Source organism: Podarcis vaucheri, assembly GCF_965113315.1.
Source record: "Podarcis vaucheri genome assembly, chromosome: 1".
Classification (NCBI taxonomy): Eukaryota; Metazoa; Chordata; class Lepidosauria; order Squamata; family Lacertidae; genus Podarcis; species Podarcis vaucheri.
Window position 1 is genome coordinate 60,736,074 of NC_138759.1, and position 24,343 is coordinate 60,760,416.

Below are 24,343 nucleotides of genomic sequence, written 5' to 3' on the forward strand. Positions count from 1 at the left end.
AAAGGGGAAGGGCCAAGAATATAATCAAAGAAAGACTCAAGGACATTGAAACCCAAAATGACTTTAGTCAACTTCCGATAACTCATAAACTCCTATTCGATTCCCAAAGTCCCCATCTAGCAAACTATCTTAAAGTTCTACATAATGCCAAACACCGATGGGCATTTACCAGGGCCCACTTTAATGCTCTCCCTTCAGCTCTTCTAGAGGGAAGATACAACAAAATACCGATCGAACAAAGATTATGCCCCTGTAACAGCAACGAAATAGAAACCATCGGGCATGTCATCTCATATTACCCATTATATCGAGACTCAAGAAAAGAGCTGATCGAGCCGATTCTGAGGAAAATACCTCGTAGTACAGGCGACATCTATATCAGACACCTTTTAGCTGACAAAGACCCCGAAATCAACAGGCCTGTGGCGAAGTACTGTTACATTGCAACAAGAATAAGACGAGCAATGATGACAGCAACGGAGTTCAAATTGCAAACATCGAAGGAACGATAATAAACAGTAGTGACATTTGAATTGAATCCTCAAAACCTTAAAAGTCGTAACCTGGTCATAAACATAAGTACCAATCTTGTGATTTGGCCATATCTCCACTGTTATCTGTAGTACAATAGTACTTATATTGCCATATTTTATTTTATAAATTGCTAGTTGGTCATTGACCGTATTAAAGATATTTGAATTTTATTCTGATCATTGCTTTATTCTGGCAATGTGTGAAAACATTACTCAACCTCTCAATCTTTATAGAACAGATACCAAACTGAGCTATACAGAACCATGAACGCTTCTAAAAATAAAGGATAATTGAGTGCAGCAGATTTGTGGTTCACAAACCGTTCCCACTGAATAAAAGCACAGGACACAAGCATTGGGTTTTACAAATTTATTTCTAGACTTTTAGGGGAGGTCTTTATTCTTCTTTCTTTTGCTGGAAACTTATCTGTTACAGGTCTGTTGGTGAACATGTGCATTTCAGACCAGTGATGCCAATAAGTACAATATTATTATTTTTTAAAGATACAAATCTGATTTGTTTTGCTTTCTATAGATCGTTATAACAATGTGACAAATAAAGCATCTCTGTTGGCACGTGAACCCGCTTATCAGCATTTGGCCTTTTAGTACATACAATACTTAAAATTTTGCAGTACACGCTGCCGCTTCTCAGTGAGCAAAACATAATATAACCAACAACCACTAACTCAATAATCTTGTTTGGTTCAGAGACACAGAGATGCCACAAACAGAAATGTCTATGAGGTAAGCAGTAAGAAATGTTCCTGAAATTTGGACAGAATGAATCCAGTCCTCGTGGGTCCTGCGAATGCTAGAAGCCTTACAAGCCTGCTGTCCTTTTCCATTTGAATAAGCTTAGGTAGGATCTTAACTGCGTTTGCCCTCAAAAATGAAGTTCTAATTCTGTTTTGGTTTAGCAGCATACAGGCAACTAGATTATTCTTCACCATACAACTCTGTTAGCTGGCTTACTTAATGAGATTTACAGGTTGTTGTTTGTATTTTTTTTTTTAAATTAGCATTATGCTATAATTAACATCAACAAAAACCCTAATATATCATAACAGATTAAACACACACAATACTTAAATTCCAGAAGATAACCTATCATACCGCATGATGATTCCCCAGTGATGGAAAGCATCGGGCATATAAGAGTTATATTATAATGCACCTTTCATATATCAAATGTGGCTAATAACACAGCTTAAAAACTACTATGATAATAAACCCCAGATCAGAAAAAAAGAATCCACTTTATAAAAAAAACAAAACAAAAAACACATAACCAAAAGAACCTGACATTACTCGATCTTCTGAAATGTCTGCTGTTTTAACATTAGCACAAACTAGTTGCAAATCGCGAGACCCATTCAGAATAATGTCCAATGCATTTCAGCTTGCAGTAGAACTATGAGGCATTGTGAACGAACATTAAAACCTGATCTAAACACGGTTAACTGAAGTATGAGGTATTGTGAAGCAGGAACCTTTTTTGGAATAGAGCAGTAAATCACATTAAGTAAAAATTGATCACATAAAAAAAAAATCTACCAAAAAATGTCAATAATATAATTTTCTATGAGAAAATTTAAAACCTATAACATGGCAGTATATGACATTGTATAACAAAAAAAAAAAAAAAAAAGACCACAAAATAGCAGCAAAACACAATGACAAAGATACAGAAAAGCAATGTTAATTTTTCTTTTCAATTCATGCTGGGAATTTATCCATAGCAGCTCAATAAAAAAAATGGGAGCGTCCGCTCCTTTTTTTTTCCTTTTTAAAACTTTTTTTTTTTGTTTTTTACAATCAACACCTTAGCGGCAGTTTCTCACATACATTTTGCCATCACATTCTCCTCAAGCATCAACTTCAACAGCTATGTCCACGTCCCTTCAGCTACTTTCTACAATAATAATAAAAAAGATACATAGCCAAGATGTGCAAATTTTCTATTCGTAGCTAAATTAAAAAAAAGGAGGGGAAATACACTGGATTAAGAACTTTTCTTTTCTTTTCAAGTACACCAATTCTACACTTTTAACTATGGCGCTTTCTTGTGGTTATTTTGGAATCATCTGGGCCGAATGTGGTACTATTTTGACACGTCCTCATTTCTTAGTAAGATGAGTTAAAACTGCAACATCAAGGGCAGAAAGATCTTTTTGTTTTCTCAGAATCAAGGGGGTGATTTATTTTACAAATTATACTGGCCTTCTGAACATCCTCTGCAATAAATATTCTTTTTAGCCTTAACTATAAATTATATATTTTAGTGTTTAATAGCCTTCAGTTGTACAACATCTAGAGACAATTCTCAAAATATGTGTCCTATAGGTAAACCTTTCAGGCCCCTAAATTTATATTTTTTTTAAAAAATGAATTGGCACCAAAAGATTTCTAAACATCTCTTCTATTGAAAAGGTTAGGAAGATATCCTGGCAATTTTGTGAATGCAATTTCTCTGACTGGAACACAACCCTTCAGAAAAAAACAACAACCCCACCTTTCCTCACACCATAGTTAAATGCACTTGCTTTGCAATTCTGAGTTTGCACACAAGCACTTTATATATATATATTTATATTTATATATATAATTTCCAAACCATTCCATTTGAAGAAAAAAAAAATTCCCACACACAAAAAAAGAAAGTATTTCCTATACCTAATGAACTGAAAGTGCTTTGAAATGGAATGGTTTTAAAACAATAATAATAATAAAAAAGAAGATAAAACTGTGGATTCAACCTGGATATAATTAGGCTGTGTATCGTTTGGGTGGAAACCAGCATGTTTTTGTACACTACAAAAATAGGAAGGTTACAAAAATATATTATATAGCTATTGGAACTTCTCTTTAATGTTGGAACAGAATGTCGGATCTTTTCCTGGCCATGCTAAGCTGGAACCCCTAGAAGCCTTACACACAGGTAATCCACAGGCACAGAAGATTAACATATAATAATGCTGATTGCTAACATATACTAACGTAAAGGTTACATTAAAACCATTTATAAGGTGAAGAGGATAAAAACCTAAGGGGATAAAATAAACATTTACAGATGAATTATAAAGTGACTAAATGCATAAGCAAGCAAGATACAGAAAAGCCTAGAACTGCATTAAAGCTATGCTTTTTAAAGGAAAAAAACACACACCCAAAACACATATAACCTATCTAAAAAAACACACCCTCTTCTACTTTAAAAATGGTTGGCTTTTTAATATGCAAGAATCAAATCTAATACCTCCCCTGGAGAGACTGTGTGTGTGTGTGTGTGTGTGTGTTAATGCCTATTTTTACAACATAAAGACAAAAACACTTTAATATATAAAAAACTAATTGATTATTATTGTATAAAATCTTCTATTTTTGTAGCACAAACCCCTGGAGATCATGCAAATACTATTTTTTTTTCTTTTTAAGACGGTTGAGAGTGAAGGGGGGGTTGTCTGTTAAGAGTCACAAAGGGTAGGAAGGAATAGCGAAGAAAAGAATGAATGACATTTTCCCTTCTGGTATAAAAAGTCCTGGAGAAAAGGTTTTCCTAGGTGGGGGGAGGGAGGGGCGGGGGGAGAAGATCCTGATTCCACTTCCTTCTCAGATGCCCTTTCGTTGTTTGCTGGTACTGCCAAGCAAACCCAACTGCAGAAGTCCTCCTTAAATATTCACATCTCTAACATCAGTGGGTGTGCAGGAAAGATCAGCTTCATCTTCAACAGTCTTTGTTTCTGAAGATATGTTGTGTTGCTGTGCCTGGCGTAGACTAGATTCAAGGAGGGATTCAATCTGTTCTTGGCAGGCTCGTAAACAATCCTGCGAAAGAGAAGGGGAAAACTCTTTAGCAAAACAGAGAGAAGTGTGCACAGCCAAACAGCTTATCCCTAGAAAGCATATAAACAAATGGAAAAGTGTAAGTCATAAGGAAGCCATAATAATTCAGAAGTGGCCACCACTGTGCTCTCCAACTCAAAAGCCCAATGCATGTGTAGATATGAATTTGGAGGTAGAAGAAACAGGAGAATGCCTGGTGACCCTGGCCCCTGATGTTCACTTTGTTATTATTTCCTTTATTCCTTGTATCCTGCTTTTCCTCCCCAAGGAAAGCCCAAAGCAGCCAACAACCAACAATTCAATTCACACAAAATATTGAAATAATGAATACAGGTAGCAACTGTTTTGGGCGTGCCTGATATGTGTGCTCCTTTTGGTGCGGCGCAAGCCAGGTGATTCGCAGGGCCCTGCAGCACCAAAAGCCATGTATTTTTTAACTCTGTGGTGTCCCACATAACAGCTGACTGATGTGGCATTGCAGCCGTGCCAGCCAGTCAAGAGATGTTAAGTGCCAAACGTGGCACCCAGATGTCTCCAATTCCTCGCAAAAGGCTGGTTGCCAGTTGCGGAATGCACATATAACTTCCAAGTCACCCAAGGCTGAAGACGCAAGTATCACCCAAGGCAGAGGGTGCGAGTGTTCCTTTCAATAAAAGGTCACCACTAATTAATCTAAATGGTCCACAGTTATTATTCTCAACAGAAAAGCCAGTAAGCAAGCAGACCACTGGAGCATCTTCTCTAGGTCTCCTTACAGGACAGAAGTATCATCAACAGCTATGAAGTAACCACTGGAAGATTCACCAGCTGGGTTTTGAGGCTTTGTCTTTCTTTCGAGGGCGCTCCAATCTGGGCTTCTCCAGCCAGTTCAAAGGAAGTAGCTCCTTTGCACTTACAACTAAATGAGTAAAGAAGCCTTCCTGTGGAGTAGAGGTGGGAAATTCGTAGCCCTCCAGGCCATAGGGAACTGTTGGGACTCCAGTTCCCATCAGCCTCACCAGCATTGCTCATGGCTAGAGATGATGGGAATTATAGTCCAGCAATGTTTGAAGGACCACTCCTCCCGCCCCCCCCCGTAGTGCGCAACCCAGTCAATAAACAAATCTGAGAGCCTGAACTTTGAATCACTGTCCATATTTGCTGTGTGATCCAGCCTTAAATGCTCGTTGCAGATATAGGCTTTTTCAGGCAAATGTATTCTGAAGTGAAAACTTAACATGACACTAAGCATATTAAATAATTCTGCATGAAGCCCAGAGCCATCTTTAGTTTCCCATTCAATGGCTATTATAATATATGGGTAGGGACAGAGTACCAGAGTATGGCCTGATCTAAAGTAGCAGAAGCAAACAGATAGTAAAAAATTAAGAAATCCATGTTTGAGTTATAGGTAGGTTTCTGGTCTGAAATGGCTGAATACTATGGATTTCATATACACAACATGAACTAGGTCATTTCATGTATGCAACAGAGGTCAGAATGTATAGAAAGCTATTAACATATAGGGGTGTGGGGGGGGTTGCCAGTAGTTAAATGGTAAGCATCCATTGATGTCTAACTACAGGAAGGGCTTTAAAGAGTACATCATAGCTGATGAACCAAGCTATTTTGTTAAATGCCGGCATTGTAAAAGCAGCTCAACGAACTTAACATACTCTGACAATATGGCAAACTTTTCTGTTTTCAAAATACTACCCAGAGCCCCTTTATTGTATTTTATATGGCGACCGCTAAGTACTCATCCACACTGTCTACAAGGAAAATGCATTGAGATAGGATATTTTAGGAGATTCGGAAACGTTTAAACAGCGTAAGAACAGCAAAAAGGAGAGTTTTGACATCTTAAGAAGAGTAACAAATTGATTGCGGCATGAACTTTGGGTGCCAAAGGTCTCTTCCTTGTTGTTTCTGCAACAAACTAACATGGCTACTTTTCTGGAATTGGTCCCAAAAGGATCAGCCATGCCAACTAGGAATTAAGACTGGAATGAGACCTGGTTCATCACCAGCACATGCATCCCTGTGTGTTGGTGGGATACCTTCTTCAGTGCCAAGTGCTTTAAATAGGCAAAACAAACAATCCCACAGCAGTCTGCCGAAATTCCTTTGGCTCACTGTTTACTCCTGTCTTTCTAACAAACATTGCAGAAGCTTTTTTCAATATGTTTAACTCTGTGTATTAAGAACTTTGAAGTTTCCTTTTGGGATTGCCTTTTCTGATTTAACCTATGACATGTGCTAGCCCTTGCGGTGAACCCAGTCTTCCATGATAAATTGCCGTCAAAAGTGTTAGGATGTGCATGACTGAGAATGAATGTTGTTTTCCTGAGATGGTGACCTGCCTGCTGTTTTCTTTATTTTCCTGTTTCAATTCTGCCTTCATTCAGAAGCTTCTTGTGTGACCTACCAGCTTTTCACTGATTCCGCTGCCACAAGAACCTTCTCTACCACATGGCATTTGGGGGGTAAAATAAGATTAAAAACCCAAGCAAACAATTCTCTGCAAGCCTCTTCTGAGAGAGAGGGGGGTTAATCCTGCCTCTAAGCAGATCAGACCATCAGTTACAGCTCACCGAAAACAAATAACCTTCGACCTTTACTGGTTTAAACTCTAGTGTAATATTTCCTCTTCACAGAGAGACAGTATTTTAAATTGCAAAAAGAAACACCCTATATCCTAAAGCAATTATGCCACAGGCACCCTACACAGCGCTGGCTTTTCTTAATAGATACGAATATGGTGTTTCCATACCTACTCTGATCTCACACATTCTTATTTAACCCAAATAAGGAATATAAAAAGAAATATATAGGCATTTTCACAAGGGTTTTAAAAACAAATTCTATCACTTTCAGAAAGTTTGGGTAAAGTTGTGAGTTTGATTCAACCATAACTGAACAGTATAGTCAGCAACTCCATACTGAATGAAAGCATATTATATTTTTTCTCATATTCAAATGCTGGCCACCCACCCATGATACACTCATCACTTGAAGGTCCCCTGTTGGGACTCTGTTAAGCTCAGTGGCCAGACCAATTCCACCTATCAGGAGCCGCTCCCAACCTGATGAGATCCAGGTGTTTTGAACACCAACTCGCATCAGCCCCAGTCTGTAGGGCTGTGCTGGATGGAACTGGTGGAAGCTGTGGTCCCAAAACACCTGCAGGCCGCAAGGTTGGGGAAGGCTTACCTATAACACTTAAGAGGAACTCATATTCACACACACACACACACACACACACACACACACACACACGTACACACAAATTAACAACTGAGAAAGCATTATCAAACCTATAGACGTGGTCAGAGTTCTAAACAAAGCAAGACCTCTGGCGTCCACAAATTCCAGCTGCTCCAAGGGGGCAAGGTCTTACCCCTAAATTCATGCTGTAGTTTCCAAAACTCAGCATGACATCAGGGACAATCCTCAGCCCCCTCCCGTCTCTATGCACAGTAAGCATGCAGTTCATTTCTGTCACACACTTCCAATATGGCAGTCACATCTTACAATTACGGTGTTGACAGAGACAAGCCCCAAACTCTTCTTCTAAGCTTGGAGGTAAGGAACACAATGGTCTCGGCAGTCATCACCACTACTACTATTATTTATTTATCCTTTGCTCTTTTCCCTGACGGGGACTCATGCTGTGAAGATACTTGAAAACACAGTGTGATGTAGCCCCCAGTTCTGCTCTTGGATTTGGAAATCGCCACACACAAACACATGCCCACCAGAAGATGCCTTTGAAGCAAAGTGCAATGTTGGAAGGATCTCCTGGAATAGGCCAGTGGCCCACCTTGCCTAGCATCTTGTTTTCAAAGTGGCCAACTAGAAGCCTGTGGGAAACAAGCAGATACCTGAGCACAGCAACATTCCCCCGTCCTAAAATCATACTGCCTCAGTCAGTGGTGGTAGAACACAGCCATCAGGGATAGTTGCTGCTGAAAGCTTTCTCCTCCATAAATATGTCTTCTAAAGCCATCTGAGTTGATGGCCACCCCTGCTTCTTGTGGGAGCAAATTCCATACTGGGATCCCTACTCCCTTCTCCAGCTCCAAAGGCCAGCTGGGGCCTGCTCTTGTCATGCTGAGTTTCCAAAGTGCAGTCCAATTGTGGAGCTGATACCTCAACACCTTCCCAGGATTTGGGCTGGAGGAATGCTGAAGCTCATCAAGCTGGCTAGAGGGTGATTAGACACTCACAAGATTTGTAAAAACAAACAAAACTGGGTGCATAGCACATATGGTCTTAGGGATTGTGACCAAAAGATTCGTTGTCACTGGAGGGGACATGCCAATTTTTAGCTCCACGCTGCTTTTTCTCCCCAGTGATTACTGGCAAATCTTTCAGCAGATGCAGGGAACTCAAGAGTTGGTATTGATGTCTGAAACTCAATTTTGAGCTTTGGAACCAACTAGAACCTTGCTGTTTCTGGCTTTCCCTTCTCAATGCTTGACATGAACGTCAAGGGAGTTACCATGTGCCAGACACTGTGGAATCTCAAAAGTAGCAAGCAAAACTCATCCAGCATCCCATCTTCTCCAAAGCCTCATGTGAAGTGTAGGGCTGCCATACGTCCATAATTTCCAGGGCATAGCCGGAATACGGCAGTCAGAAACTGTCCGGGTGGAAATCACTGGAATGTATGGCAGGCTCAACAACTTTGCCAAAAGCTCTCACTTTGCACTAGGCATCCAGGGAAGAAATACAGTGCTGACTCTGTGATTATGTTTTTGGAATCCTGTTCCTTAGAAACTAACGTATATTTGATTGCATTGGGCTACAACTGACTAGTATTGAATTATTGGCACCATCAATCGATAATGACATTAAAACAGGGAACCTGTGGATCATGAGAATTGTAGTCCAACAACCTTTAGAGGGCATCAAATTAGGGAAAGTTTACTCAGAGCTTGTTCAGACCAGGCCTGAGAGTTGTGAGCAAATGAGTGTGCTCTACTAACATAAAGACATATCTTTTTACTATAACTAAGCTGTGATCAGGCTGTATGTCAGTCAATTTGGGATTTGGAGATCAAAGAAAGTAACAGAGACAACTTAAGAATCCTGCAATATTTATTGCCTGGTCCACTGTGGTTACAGACAAGATGCTCCCAGTGTGAAGCCAAACAAATTCCAATGTATTTAACAGATAGCATCGAAAACAAATTGAATGTAGCAATTTTCTGGCCTTGAAATGAATGTCAGGAACAGAGCTGATGGAAGACAGCCCAAGAGTCTAATGGTGGCTATCTGACTTCTAATTACCACTGATCAAAAGCAAAATGGGAAATTGGACTCCTACCAAAATGAACCGTAAAGGAATTTCAGTCAGGTGCTATTAATTTTAGCTTTTACTTTCTCGTGGTTAAAAGTAAAAAATTAACCGTAAATTATTTTTTTTTAATCCTCTAGCTCATCTATTCCAGCCAAGAATTTTAAGTATATTTTACGATGTTCAAATGAAATGAAATGTTGATCTCTGTGGTTTTTAAACTTTAAAGCTGACGACTGTGTGACACATTATGAAAACCCATGCACTTGTAGAAGATAAAGTGCAAATTCTAAGCACTTTAAGCAACCCAGAAAAACTTGGGATTTTTGTGCCCTGATTTTTGGACTGCAACTCCCATCCATCTGATGATTATGGACCATCAGCCTCAGCCAGGAATGGTGGCAGCTGTGGAAGGCCACAAATTAGCTGGTCCCCTGTGCAGACAATGCAGCAGTGGTCTGACTTGCTTAAAGGCAGGTTGCCATGTTCCTACAGTTCAGAAGCTGCTATTAGATAAAAACTGAGCTTGAAAACGGGAGGCTTCACTGACATTCAGCCCCTACTGCCAAAGGGCGGTAAGCTTCAATAGCTAATAAAAATGGTTTATTTACAGAAGAACCCCATTTTTCTTTTGTCCAATGCATTTTTAGTACACCATACTCCTTGGAGACACCTAAAAACAATTCAAAAGTATGAAAACATAAAATTTAGCAAACTGGAATTATGTACAGACACATCAAGCCATTTCTTTTTACAAAAGAACATCCATGGAACATCAGAGATTTTTAAGAATGTGTTTCTACATAACGTTCATGTGCCAAATTTTATAATACAATTGCTTGAATCACACTCTTGTCTGTAACAGTGTCTAATGATGAACATAGTAACTCAAAATGCATGAGGCAAGAAATTGAGTGCTTCTGTAAATAAACAAACCACAAACCATTTTCTCTAGCACCTTTTGAGGTTCACCTCCTTTCTGTGGTCAGGAAAATTTAGTCCCAGTGCATACTGAACAGAGTTCTCTGGATCATAGCTCTTTTGAAAGACACTGGTGGGTTGAATCCAAAGAAGAGAAAATCTTTGTAAAGCAGCTGTGAATGCTATTCCCAAGGGCTTGGACAAGTGCTAACAGAAAGAAATTGCACCGTGTTGTAGGTACTAGGCTCCATAGATTTTCTCGTGCTTCCGTTTGTGCAAGATTTTCAGCAAGTAACCAAGCATCTTAGGTTTTATATTTCCTGTGTAAGGTGAAAAGGTAAAGGACCCCTGGATGGTTAAATCCAGTCAAAGGTGACTATGGGGTGCAGTGCCCATCTCGCTTCAGGCCGAGGGACCTGGGCTGGCGTTTTGTCCATAGACAGCTTTCCGGGTCATGTGCCCAGCATGACTAAACCGCTTCTGGCACAACAGAACACCGTGACGGAAGCCAGAGAGTGCACAGAAACGCCTTTTACCTTCCCACCGCAGTGGTACCTATTTATCTACTTGAACTGGTGTGCTTTCAAACTGCTAGGTTGGCAGAAGCTGGAATAGGAGTTCACGCTGTCGTCCGGATTTGAACCACCAACCTTCCAATTGGCAAGCCCAAGAGGCTCAGTGGTTTAGACCACAGCGCCACCCGCTCCCCTATTTCCTGTGTAACACTCCAGTGTGATGTATAAAAAGCTTCTTCAGAAGAGGACCTTTGGATCCAAACCAGTTTTCAATTATAAAAATCCCTCTTTCTGAGAAAAGCTCAAATATTGACCAAACCACATAAGAATGTATTGTTTCACATGATTCAGAAGACCACAATGCAATAGACTCCAGTTCCATCTTATGCATGAAAATATCCTTAAATATAATTTCCTTTAAAATCACGATCAGTGCAGGATAGCAGGTCATTTAACTGCTGTGGAACCCCTAAGTCAAATGTATTGCACTGGACAGAGGCAAAGTACAGTGGAGACCCTACTTGGTTCATAGGTAGACAAGACTGCAATTCAGGTATTAAAGCCAACTTAAGTTTACCGCACAAGTTGAGAGACAGCAGAGGCAAGGGCACTAACTCTAACCCCCATTGGGCTTCAAGAGTTTGAGGTCAACAGGCTGCAGTAGAGACCCTGCTCTTCCTAGGCACACTCCCTAAGCAATGTATAGCCTGGAAAATCGACGTTGTACAATGCTGAGGGAGCCTCCATGTCTTGACAGCCACCCTCAAAACTTGTAGAGAGCAACTGGGAAAGGCTAGAGCAAGTGTGCACATCCCTGCTCTCCTCATTCACACGTTCTACTTATTTGTGAGTTCAACATCTGTGTAAGGCTGACACCACTTTGTTTCAACATTTGAAATGAAGCCAAGACTTCAGGAGTGAATTTAGACCTGGTGCCACTGAAGCGCTTCAGGTACAGTCTTCAAGCTGAAGTTGTGCCACTGAAATCAACCAGTTTTGAGCATGACCAGGTGACTCAATCCACGTAGCACTACCACAAAACATATCCTTCATTCAAGACAACAGGGGGATCATTTGTGAGCTCTGCAAAGGCTTCACGAAAAATGAGGAGAGTAGATCAGGCTCAGGTGAACTGCATCCTGCAACCCTGAGACTAAATGTAAGTTAGCACTGCCTTCAATGAAGCGTTCTTTCTACAAAACAAGACACAGCCCTGTGGTGCTTCCTTCAGCTCCTAATCTGGCATCAAATCAAAAGTAGGCAGGATGTGATTTAAAAGAACCTAGTGCCAATATTGCTTCTGCAGGCTGCTTTTCTCAAAGTGTCTTCACTATTCTCTCTCTTTTGCTATGCAGGCAGGTGATGGATCAGCGCAGGCATCTATGCTGCTTGCACTGACTGAGCACATCCAATCCTGAAAAAAGACTGCCTATAGCCAAAACTTTGGCAGCATGAAAGACAAATAAAAAAATAACATCATGAACCCATGTATAATGCAGCAGTGAAGCAAGCATTTGCAATCAAATGTACCATTCATTATGAAGTCTCAGGATGTTACGGAACCTCACTGTAATTGCAACAGCTCTCGTTTCTGCACTCTTATATTTTCTGTATATTTAGGGACATATGAAGCAAGGAATGTTTTAGCCATGCCGCCAAGATTTGGTTGCAAGCCTCAGGGCTGACTTTATTTGACTCATTGTTGGTGCTTGGAGACCCCACAAGAACCTTTTTCCAAGCATCTTTTTATTGGGCTTTCACATTGTTCCAGCACAAAGCTAAACTCTGCCCCAACTTCACACACCATTAGGGCATGGATCATTGACTTTAGGTCTTCCTTGTAGGCTCCCTTCCTGCCCATTCATTCATGAAAGGTTTATTGCTCACTAGTTACTGATGAGCATCTCCAGGAAGCTGCGGGGCAAAAAGAAGAGTCCTATGAGGACCATCTACCTTTTCATGAAATAATGGGGCACTTAAAAAACAAAACAAAAACAGCTGGGATGGGGAGGGCTTGGAATTCAGTATGATCTACTGTGCAGGTCTACCTTGTTGTAAACCATTAAAATTCTGTTAACATTTTCCCCACACATAATTTAGCAATATAAAGAATCTCAGGCGTGGTTAAAAAAAAGAGAAAGCTCTGTTCACTGCAATCACTAGTTCCTTGACTTACTTTTAAGAGCACTTGTCCACACGATTTAATTATCTATAGAGCAATACAGTCTCTGAACTTGTCCTCTTAAATTAAGAGTTTCTCTTTTCCTTTCTTGGTATTTCTTCATTGAAAGCCTTGGAACTAGTGGTAGCATTCAGCCCACACAATACATAAAGGAGACTTTTGGGTACTAATGTGAAGATGAAGATGAAGGTGACAGATGTGAAGCAACTTTTGAGCCTTGCTTTGATTTGAGGCCCACAAACAGACTAGATGCCGCCACCCAGGAGGCACCAGGACTACGGATCAAGCATCACTTACCGGGTCACATTTGATGACTTTCGAGAGGAAATGTGTGAGGCATTGGTAAGAGAGGAAAGCGTTGGTGTTTCCAAGGTGAAGGCCTTGCACAGCAGCTACCACACTACCAGCTGCAATCATGGAAGGTGGATTTGAAATAAACTTAACATCTGTTGGGGAAAACAAAGAAATAGAAGTGAGCTTGCATATACATACCACCCTACGCTCATGGGTGCAAATAAAGGCGGCTGACCCAGTGCACAAAGGTTTCCAATGGGCAGGCGCTAAGGTGGCTTAACAGAGCGTGTCCATATGCATCTAGGCTTACTGCTTTTCTTACAGCATCTCTTGGAACATTTTTTGGCCCAGCTCTGTGAACAGTCCCATGAAAACCAACCTGCATATAAATTCACCCATGCAGTTGTTTCCTTCAACAAGATGTGTTGGTATTAGCATCCATGTTCTGCTTGCAAGTCTCCCATAGACATATGGCCAGCCACTGTGAGAACATGCTGATGGACTAAATTGTCCTTTGGTCTAATCCATCAGAGCTCCTCTTCAAATCCCATGTAGCTGCATAGATTTAGGGCTTTGTGGTGCTTTATTGCACCAAAGGCTGTAGCAATTCCTTTGAAACTGGACCACCATCTTGCATTCTATTGTTTTTCAGGATGGTTCAGTCTCCGGCAGCTAAAAGAACGCATTCATCATCAGACCATGAGTTTGCAAGCAAAGCCAGTATAGAATCCTCCCCTCCCCCCAATAATTTTTAAAGCTAGTATAGAATCCTGGTTTCAACACTGTTCAGGGAGAGCACATTTAGAGGTTTTCTAATTTTCTGTTCAAGTGGTTTCATATAATCAATCTATGCAGAACAGCATCCAACAGCCCAAATGTATAGTACTTTTTAAAAGCACTGCTGAGTCCAAGGAGATTAACTCTGAAGTGAGTGGGACTGCAGTTCAAGGTTCCAATCCTCCATTAAACATACTTCTGACCACATACGCTGACCAAAAATTTTACTCTTTCTAATAAATAAAGGTGGAAACTTGAACACCACATATACAAGAACTTCACCACTACAGTGAAATAGAGAAATCGGATGTAAATGGGCACTTCCTCCGGTAAATGTTTTGCTTCAACCTTTCCCTTATCTGCGACTGCCTTCCATCCGGGCAATGGGGACTTAGTGTAAGGGGGTCCCAAGAACTGGCAGACAATAAGCTACATTCTGATATGACACCACGCTGACAAGAGCCTGGGCCCACTTCCAAACTGCATTGCTGTAGGTCTTGCGGCAAAGCCACTCCCATGATTGCTTGGCCTATAGCTGCCATAGAGAATGTTACAGCCAACAAAAAAGCAATCATTTACATTTTGAGGCTAAGGCTCATTCTAAGCAGGCATGTTTGATTCATGCCTTCATTTGACCATGACCAGGAATTAAGAGAGGGGGAACATGTTTCAATATCTGATTGTCAGGATGAAAGCAGAAAATGCCAACCTATGTACATCAACTTAGGAAACGCTCCCAGCAGCTTGGAGGCAATTCATCTGCTCACCTACAAACCCCAAACCATCTGAAGAACTGCAATTTCCCTTCCAATAGTCTACTGTGCTGAACACTTTCTTAAAATCATAAATATTTTAAATTGTGATTTGCAGCCGCTCTTCAGGAAAACCAGTGTGAGAATAAGCAAAATCACCTCCGGGGCTATGCGAAAATCATTTCTTTCGCATTCCTTCTTAAATGTAATGGCTTGCATTCAATTAAGTCTTACTAAGAGTAGATCCATTGAAAATACCTTGTTTGTCATGTCCTTTAAGTTCAATAGGGCTACTGTGAGTATCCCTACCCAATATTGGCACCTTGTTCCAATTTAAAATGTTGACAGTAGGGCAATATGCCCTTTTAAAATATTGGGAGATGAGAGATAGATGGTAGATCATGAGACTCAATCTCAGGTTTGTTGTTGAGGGAAATCACAATTCAGGAGCATCTGCACACTGCGGTGCAGAGCAACACACATTTAAATGCTCAAAGCCTCAACTCTTAAATGATCCCCTAAGACATGGACTATATGTATTGCTATTTAAACACTATGCCATGTTGCCTGAGATTACCTTCCTACTTTTCATTTTACAAAGGCCTGTGCCTAGGCATCAATAAATTTTCAGCATCAGCCCCCCTGGATGAATACACATCAAACCAATTAACTGCTGTACAGCTTCTAAAGGGTTTTGAAGAAGCACAGAAATGACCACCCTTATCTGGCATTCTGACTTCTACACCACCCAGATTCGATTCTTTTTCTAATCTTGGAAACTTTGCTTTTTTCCAATTTGGAATGAAGGCCCCACCTTTAAAACCAAACCAAACCAAACCAAAACCCCAACTCCAAAATGGGCAAAGTGATCATGAGATCATTCAAAGAGTAGCAAGTTTGGGAATGCACAAAGTACTTCCTTTTAAAGTGGCGAGAGAAAAAGGAAGAGGAATTCCTAGTCACACCCTCTTTCTTCCCAAGGTGGAAAAGCAATAATGAAGTTTAAATGACCGGTTTGTGCCTGTCCCTATAACCACTCTAGACAAGCGGCATGGACAGACTTTTTGTTGCGACACAACAAGGAATTATTTGTGGCAGAGACCACTAATTTCAGCATATTAATCAGGGGGCCCCTCTCGGCTGTAATTGGATGCTCCCAAGGGAAGAGTGTGGCATCATTGTCAGCCTCCATTGCCTCATCTTGCGCTATTGAGCGCTCAGGAACAAGGGGGCTTCGGTGAGATGAATTAGACCTGACACAGCTACAATGGGGAAGGGGCCCCCTCAATTGAAGCACACATCCCCAGTAGCCTATCTGAGACTTCATCCAAAAAGAATAAACAACTTCAGTGTTGTTAAAAGGAGAGGAGGTGGGGGGAGGAAAGAGGAGAGAGAAGAATGCCAGCCACCCTGAAGGGAGGACAAAGCAGGCATCTAGGCGCTGTAGCGCTTTAAAAAAAAAAAATTCCTAACAAGGCAAGTCACCCCCTTTTCCTTTTTAAATGGAGCAGCAATTCCATCCGTCTGGAGAGCTGGGGGCTATGAATGAAAATCTTTTCATTGAGGCAAATCAAAACTCCGAACATAAATCACTGGCTGCGAGATGCAACAGGTTTCAACTGGTCGCATACCTTGAGACTTCCAATTTTAGAAAGGCTCGCAGAATAGGCGAATTGTGGCAAACGCATTTCAAAGGGAGGGCTTTTCTCCAGCAAAATCACATTAAATAATGATAATAATCCTCCGCGGAAGAAAAGTGTAGGGGGGGCGGAGCAGCAGTGGCAGACCCAATTATGTTTAGACAGCCGGAGGAACAGAATGAAACCCCGAATCTCCCAATATTTGTCCCAATTAATCGTTCTACTTGTTTAGAGCAGGGCCTTTTCCCTAAGCAGTGGTCTCAGCTTGGATCAATGAAGCTCACTTCATTTGTGTGATCTGTGCCTTCCTTGGCCATGCCAGGGCCCTATTCATTAGGCTAAACAACTCGTGGTAATTTCCCCCCTTCTTCTTCTTCCGTCCCAAGCCTCCCACCACACAAAAGGAGTCTTTGGAGAAAACATATTCAAAACAAAACAAAACAACACACACACACATGTGAAAGAGAGAGAGAAATTGCAAGGCAAATCCAGTCTGGTTAGACAGAGAGCTGAAGGAGGAACATAAAAGGGAATTCCTTTTAGCATCACCTTTGCTTGTAATCTTCTTTATATCTAGAACAAAACCACACTTCTAGAAATCCTCAAACATTTGTTTTACCTTGCCTTCACCTCATTTAAACTTTTTCGCCCACTGTTTAAAAGTAAGTTGTTCTATTGCAAAGTCCTCTAGGAACCTTCCCCCTTTATTCCGCATGAAGTGGAAGTTGTGCTCTAATGGCCAATCGGACCTTTAATTCAATGGGGTTTTGGATGAAGCCTCAGCAGTAGTTAATAAAACAGGGTTTGTAACTCATCCAGATGGGAGCTTGGCAAATTAGAATAGCAGAAGGAGGAAACAGTAAAAACCAATCCTATCTGTAGAAAGGCCATGCATCCATTTCCTGATCTCTGTCTCAGCAGCCCTCAATTAATTTTCTTTCTTGCTTTCTAAAATGTGGCTGTTAAGGATAAATTCACCAACATAAAACCCTATTAAACACTGTTTACTTAGGCAAAATTCCCACTGACTTCATTAGGATTGGGGGTTCCCTTGTTGACCTCCACACACTTCTTTTAAAAGCCTGCATAGAACATTTTTCTGGACAAGGTTTGCATTCACCAATTCATTTTCCGGTTCTACGTATGGCGTTTAGAACAATGTTTAAGATAGGCCTCTAGACGTGCCTTCTAAACCAGAAACGTAACAACACTGACAGCAGATCAAAGAACTTGGCTCTTTGCAAGCCTCCGACCTTTGAACTATTCTTGTTTTCATCACTGTGGAACTGCTGCTGCCAGCGCAATAACCCAGGTTAAACATCCCCATATCCAAAAGAGGACGCTGTTTGGGGGTAAGAAGCAAGCAAACAAACAAACAGGCTCGAAACTCCACTCTGTGGTTACAAGGCTTGTCTCACCATTGGGACTTGCTAGCTTGCTCTAAACAAATCTATTTTATATCCCAAAACTTGATTCTTTTACAGAGCACTCCTGTTCATGTCTACTCAGCGGCAAGTCTCAGTGGATTCAGTGGTGCTTACTCCCAGGTAACTGTGCTTAAGACTAAAAACTATTTTTAAAAAACAAATAAATGCCCTAATGTTTTTAAAGAGCATGGTGAGGAATGCATTTTCTAGAAAACCCTGAGCTGCATACAGTCCTACAGTTAGGCTCAGGATGAAAGGCGAGATTGAAAAATCTGCTTGTTGTTTTTCTTGGATCTTTTCACCAAATACCTCTCAGGTGTGACATCACAAACTGCTGGGCTTTAACCTCAAGCATCAACTTGGATTTTAAATGCAATTCAAGTTTCCAAACTCAGAGAAGTCTATTCAAGCTCAATTGTCCCGTGCCTACCTGGGAAAATGACAAATCGCATTCCACCAATATAAACACTCCCAGAATGTATGCAAAAAGCACCGGTTTGATCCTCAAGAGTCAACACTGCAGGCTTCCATTCAAAGGAACGTGAGCATTGGTGACCTTTGCTTCGTTGTCCTTTAGCCATTTCCAAATCATTCTTGCCACACTGGAGGAAAACTAATTTCTCTCTCCCTTTTTTAATATTCATGCCCCCCCCTTCCCCAGCTGCAAAAAAGCACCAGCTGTGCTACCTGAACATCAGGAATGCAACAACACATTTCCAATCTCAGACTCCTGCTTGTCGTTTAGGAGGTGAAAGGAGTAAGGAATAGGAATAGGGTGGTTGGAATAAGGAATCAAGGAAATGAAACGGCAACAAGGGAAGTGGCAGGGCGGGGGAAGAGTGTTTAAAAGCGCTGGCATGTGCACGCACACACACAAAGATTGCCCTTGAAACAAAAAACCAGTCCCCTCTCTATGAAATCCTGGAGCTTTGTCAGTCTCTGGCTCCTCCCGCGGTTTCGAGCGCACATGGCTTCAGCACAGCACGTGGTCAGCAGGGTGTGGACAGCAAAGACTCAGCTCTTGGCCAGAGAACTTCTACGTTGGGCCCACTTCTATGTCTTTGCTCCTGCCCTCTGCCAGCAGCACTTAAGGATTGGGAAGGGGCGGGAAGAGGTTCAATTCTAAATGTTCCAGAGAATGCGGACACAAATCCTGCACCCCAATGACTTTAAAATGGCAAGAACAGCAACAACAAGAGAGGGAAAAAACAGGTTTCCAAGGCCATCCAGCCCTGAAGCTCTTGGGCAGACCTCTGAGAGCACGACGCTCTGCAACGGACAACTAATCTAGCCACTTTCCCCCAGGCTGAACCACACTCCGCAAAGCAATTTTCAGCCTCGAAACAGAGAGGAAATGCCTCTTTCTGGCAAACTCACCTTTGGCAAAAGTAATCCGGGTTCTGGAAAAGGAGACACCTGCTTAGTGCATGAGCTAAGCTGAAAATTTAGTGCCCAGTTTTAAAGGGTGCGCCTATGGGATTCTGGGCAGCGGGTAAAGGGAGGAGGGTGTGCTTGCTGGGGTACACAGACACACAACACGCCTTCTGGAGAGTGCAAGGCTCATACCTGTAGCACATAGAGCCACAAAAGTCTGGGCGTGTTTACGGATGATCTGCTTGCTGTCCTCAGCCACAGGCATTTTACTTAGAAAATGTTCAATAAAGTCATGAGGGGTCATGGCAGCCAGATTCCATTTCAGCTTATTCACCAGAAGCAGTTCCATTTGCTACAAGGGGGAGGGGGTGGAGGAAGAAAGGAGAGAAAGAGAGAAAAATGTGATTACAAAGTTCCCTTTATAAGCACCTGGAAATGCAGCGTTTGCTGGCAGAGTAGCTGTCCTAGCACTGTATCCTAAAGTCTGCTTCACTTTAGGTGCCTTGCTTTGTGCAGGAGGGCGAGCCTCGCCAGCAGAAAATGGGCTCTTGCCAAACATGGCAGAAGCCATAATGCCACCGGAGGAGAACAGAAGCAGGCGGGAAAGGTGCCTTTCCACAGGAAAATTACATAATTCTGTTCCCTCCCTCCCCCCCCCCACTCCAGCCCCCCCACCACCCAGCTGCTCTGAACCAGCGCTCCATTAACCAGGCATGCGGCCGGCCTGATGAGTTTCTACCGCAAGAGGGCGCCAGCCACCCATTTTTCCGCCTCTCCCCCATCTTGTTACTATATTTCTCCTCCTTGTGAGTTAATAATAAGGGTTTAACATATTAGGGAATTTTCATTCAGTTAATCTACTGCACAATATGGGCTGCAGCCGTCCAGAGGTTGACTTTATACACCGTTGCTAAAAATATTTGTTTACTCCCCGCCACAAAAAAAGAAAGAAAAGTGTGCTTAGGATTGCAGCTCAGCAAGTCTGTCTCCTTGACACATGTTTACTTGGAAATAAATCCTAAGGAGTTCAATAGGGCTCACGCCCCACAAGGAATGTGGAAGGGATATTATGCACCCCTGGCTTTGTCATTCAGAAATCTCAAGAACCATATTGGCCATATCTGTTATTTCCATTCAGGCAGTCTAGAAGTTTGTCTGGGTAACGCGGGAAGAGCGCAAGCCGGGGAAAGCCAGGCACAGTTCTCAAACCTCAAATGTGAGGTGTGGGTTATGATGGGGATATAAATCTATTTCTTTTCTTTGCTGAGGTTTATAGCTTTGTTTCCCTGATGAAATTAAATAGGAAATTACCAGTAATTCGTTGGGTCTAATGGAGTTATCAGTGTAAATACACAGTTTTTCTGCAGTTAGAGGAATGGTTTCCTTCATTTTCGAAGCCACAAACATGCAGGTAGCTCCCAGCAGTTGCAGGCGGGTTTTCTTGAGGGGTTCGAAGGAGAGATATCGGTCCAAATAGTTCATAGCCAAGGGGAAAACCTCCTCTTCACATTTCTGCTCCTCACAAACCTGCAGGGGGAAAGAAAGCCTGTTGAAACCAGCACTTTAAAAAGTAAAATAAAAAAACCCTCAAGGAGTTCCCCATGCCTTCTGGCAACCAACTTGCTTTCAGTGGCTATGAGGTGGTGAAGGGGAAAAAACAAAACAAATTAAGTGAATTTCCTCGAATAAAAACAAATAAACCGACGAAACGGCGCAAGAGAAGAAATGAAAGAGAAAGTCGCAAGTTGAGCAAAATGTGGCTTTCAAAAACGTGGTCGGCGTTCGGGCAAGAAAAAAGAAAAGAAAATGGGAGCTTTTGAGGGGAGCCCTATTGAACGGCAAGCCCCCCCCAAAAAAAAATTGGGGAAGGGGGTTTCAACCCGTTGGGGGCCACGGCCTAGATGCCCCCTATTGGCTCCCCCTGACTTGGGAGCTGCCGACCCCCGCTTTCGTCGAGACACAAAGGTGGCGTCCAGTGAGGCAGCTGCAAGCCTTTTTCCCCAGACGTCATCTTTTCAAAAAATATTTAAAAATATTTAAAAAATCTGCAGAGCCCCCAAAAGAGTCTGAAAACACCGCCGCGGGGGTCCTTTACCGATCCCCCTTGGGATGAGACCCGGGGGACTCTCCAGGGGGACACCCCGAAGTCAAACTCCAGGGCTCCCCAGTCCTCTTCTCTCTCTCTCCCTCAGGAAGCAACGTGCGACATTTGCCAGCGCCCCGGCTTTCAAAAATTAATTAAAAATAGACCGCAAGCCCGCAGGTCTTCGCAAAAGGGCTGAAAATGTAGCCCAGACGCCCCTGGTCCTGATGGGAACCCCCACAAACACGTGTCGCCGACGGAAGGCGAAATCCACACCGGTTTTTGCCGGGCGACCTTGCCGACAAGTTCGTGCAGCAGAAGCATGTCTTCCAAGGGGGAAGCCCAGAGGCTCCTTCTGCTCTCTGAACAAAGAAAAGTTTCCAGCAGCAACTCCCCAAGATCTGCAAGCCAGGAGCCCGATCCCCTCTGCCCGGGGTCCCCCCGGGAACCCCACTTTCCTCTCTTCCCCCTCCCGCGGGCTCCTGCCTTTCTAATTATTAATAAACACTTGGCCTTTGCAATAAAAGAACAAAGATGGCGCATAATACTGGCACGGGGAACACTTGCATACGTGTCCATGGATATTAATTTAAAATAAAATCCTAGTCCGATTCATGGCAAGGTTGAAGGGCTGCCGAAGAATCCGGAGGGGGGCATGCTCCAGGGATCTGCCGATCCCACCTTTAGGATCCCGCAGAGGCACGAGGAAGGGGGGCGTCTTTCTGAAACTTCCAAAACTCGTTTCCCCCTCTCTTTTTTTGCACGAATTGACTCTATATACTAACTCGACAAGCCCCCCGTTATTGGTGACAGCGTAAAGGCTGCATTCTAGCTTATCTAGCCCAAGTCTATAGGAAAGAGGGGAAAGGCGTGGAGGGTGGGGGTGGCGGGGGTAGAAATCAATGCTTCACAGTATGTTTTAGGGTGCAGGAAATTGGAGGGGGGTAAAGAAAGACAGAAAAGAGAGGAAGAGAGACACTGGGACTCCGGAATGGTTTTATTGCGAGAAAGCGCAAGCTTTTGCAAAGCGCGTTTACCAACCTCCAACATCCAAGTGGCCACTATTTTCCTCATATATGGTAAGATCTCCTTCTGCACGCACTTGAAGTAGGAGACCGAGGGCGAGCAGGTCTCCTCTGCTTTCAGCATCGTCTGCAAGACCCTGTCATTGAGCAGGTTGGTGTCTTGGTAGGCTCTCCTGATGGTCTCCACTTCACAGCAGAGCAGCTGATGTTCCATGTCTGCCGCCTCCGCCTCCTCCTTGCTCCTTCTCCTGCAGGCGCAGCTTTGCTCCAAAGGACTGAGTCAGATTCTCTGGCTCTTCCCCTTCCAGGAGTCCCTCTGATGCTGCTTGCTGCTGCTGCTGCTGCTACTGCTGCTACAGCCCTCTGGAGGCTGCAAAACTTTCTAACTTCCAACAAAACTCTCCTGTATGAGTCCCCCCGTGACGTGACTGTTGTTAAGCAGAGATCAAAGCGCGGGGAGAATGCGAAAGAGAAGGGAGAGGGAGAGAAGCCAAAAGCAGGGGGCAGAGCCCTAAAGCCATCCCATAGGCTGCAAGTCCTTCCCCCTTTGCTTAGCGGAGACAGAAGCAGGGCTTTTAATGCAAATGCAAATGAGGACAAGGGCTCGCTTTCTGTCTTTTTCTTTTTTTCCCCTTTTCGGGGGAAGGAAGGAGGGAGGGAGGGAGAGACAGAGACAGAGAGAGGTGGTGGGGGAAGCCCAAATTGTCTTTCCACTGGATCAGGCAGAATTTTTTAAAAATGGAGAGGGCTCCGGCAGCCGAATGATGAATGAGACTAGGCCACACACAGACACGGGCAGGCAGTAGGGGCTTCGGGCTCCTTTTCCAAGGAAGGGACCCCACCGCCACTACGGTGGTTTGGAAGATATCATCTGCGTCGTGGGCCATCCATCTAGGAAACCAGCATTCTTAGCCGTGTTTATTTTTGTTTTATTTTTTAAGTTATTATTTTAGAAGGCAAGCTCATTTTCTGGATAAGTTAGGAAAAGAATCCGGGGCAGCTATTTTAAATACACTTTCTAGAGAGTAAGCACATTGGGCTTCTTTGTATGAGTATGTACGTACTTAGGATTGCACAGAGGGCCGAAGTTATTGCCACTGACTAGAGAAGATACAATAATAAAAAGACGATCCAAATTATTTCTGGCGTTTAATTTTGAAGTCCAAGCAGCCTGAGTCAAAACTCATTACGCGCGACAAAGGCTCCGCGACTTCCGAAATTACGTCTACTTAGACGTGAGTCTCATTATTGTCCATGGAGTTTAGTCCCAGGTTAAGTGCTGCTGCATATAGAATTGCAGTCTCCAACTTCCCTTGACCATTCTGTAAAAAATAATAATAATACAGCCTTGCATCTGCATGCATTTGCTTGGAAGTAAACTTGCAGCCAATGGGGTTTCCAATTTAATGTATTTTGGAGTGGGGCAAGCCCTTCGTCCGTAAGATGTGGCAGATCTTTTGGTAGCCTGCCGTAGAAATGCCATGAGCATGGCACAAGTAAAATGGTGGCCATTATTTCCTCCAACGTGCTTAGCCGGAACCCAAAGAAGGGACGGGAAGTGCACTTTTCTATCCGCCCCCCCCCTTTCAGAGTGAATTTAGATGTCATTGCTGTAGTCGAGGGAAAGATACTTTGAACTGTTAATTTAAATGCATCTAATCCTTTGCGCCTTCATCATAAAACACGTGGTAAG

The 24,343-nt window shown here is 42.7% G+C and overlaps 1 protein-coding gene across 1 annotated transcript; it reads right to left on the minus strand.

Annotated features, from left to right (window-relative positions):
* Positions 1-888: 888 nt before the first annotated feature.
* CCND1 (cyclin D1) lies at positions 889-23,169 on the minus strand. Its single transcript, XM_082226717.1, has 5 exons — positions 22,667-23,169; positions 20,854-21,069; positions 19,735-19,894; positions 13,576-13,724; positions 889-4,361 (listed from the first exon to the last, which is right to left on the minus strand). The coding sequence occupies exons 1-5, from the start codon at positions 22,862-22,864 to the stop codon at positions 4,206-4,208; spliced, it is 879 nt and encodes a 292-aa protein (XP_082082843.1). The 5' UTR covers positions 22,865-23,169; the 3' UTR covers positions 889-4,205.
* Between the last annotated feature and the right edge of the window lie 1,174 nt (positions 23,170-24,343).

What these genes read in the sequence shown, in the direction of transcription:
- CCND1 (XM_082226717.1), bottom strand. Translation starts at nt 22,864, where the DNA reads ATGGAACATCAGCTGCTCTGCTGTGAAGTGGAGACCATCAGGAGAGCC. An exon ending in TGGCCACTTGGATGTTGGAG is followed by an intron (nt 21,070 to 22,666) that starts GTTGGTAAACGC and finishes TTCCCCCTGCAG; the next exon opens with GTTTGTGAGGAGCAGAAATG. An exon ending in TTAGACCCAACGAATTACTG is followed by an intron (nt 19,895 to 20,853) that starts GTAATTTCCTAT and finishes TCCCCCTTGTAG; the next exon opens with CAAATGGAACTGCTTCTGGT.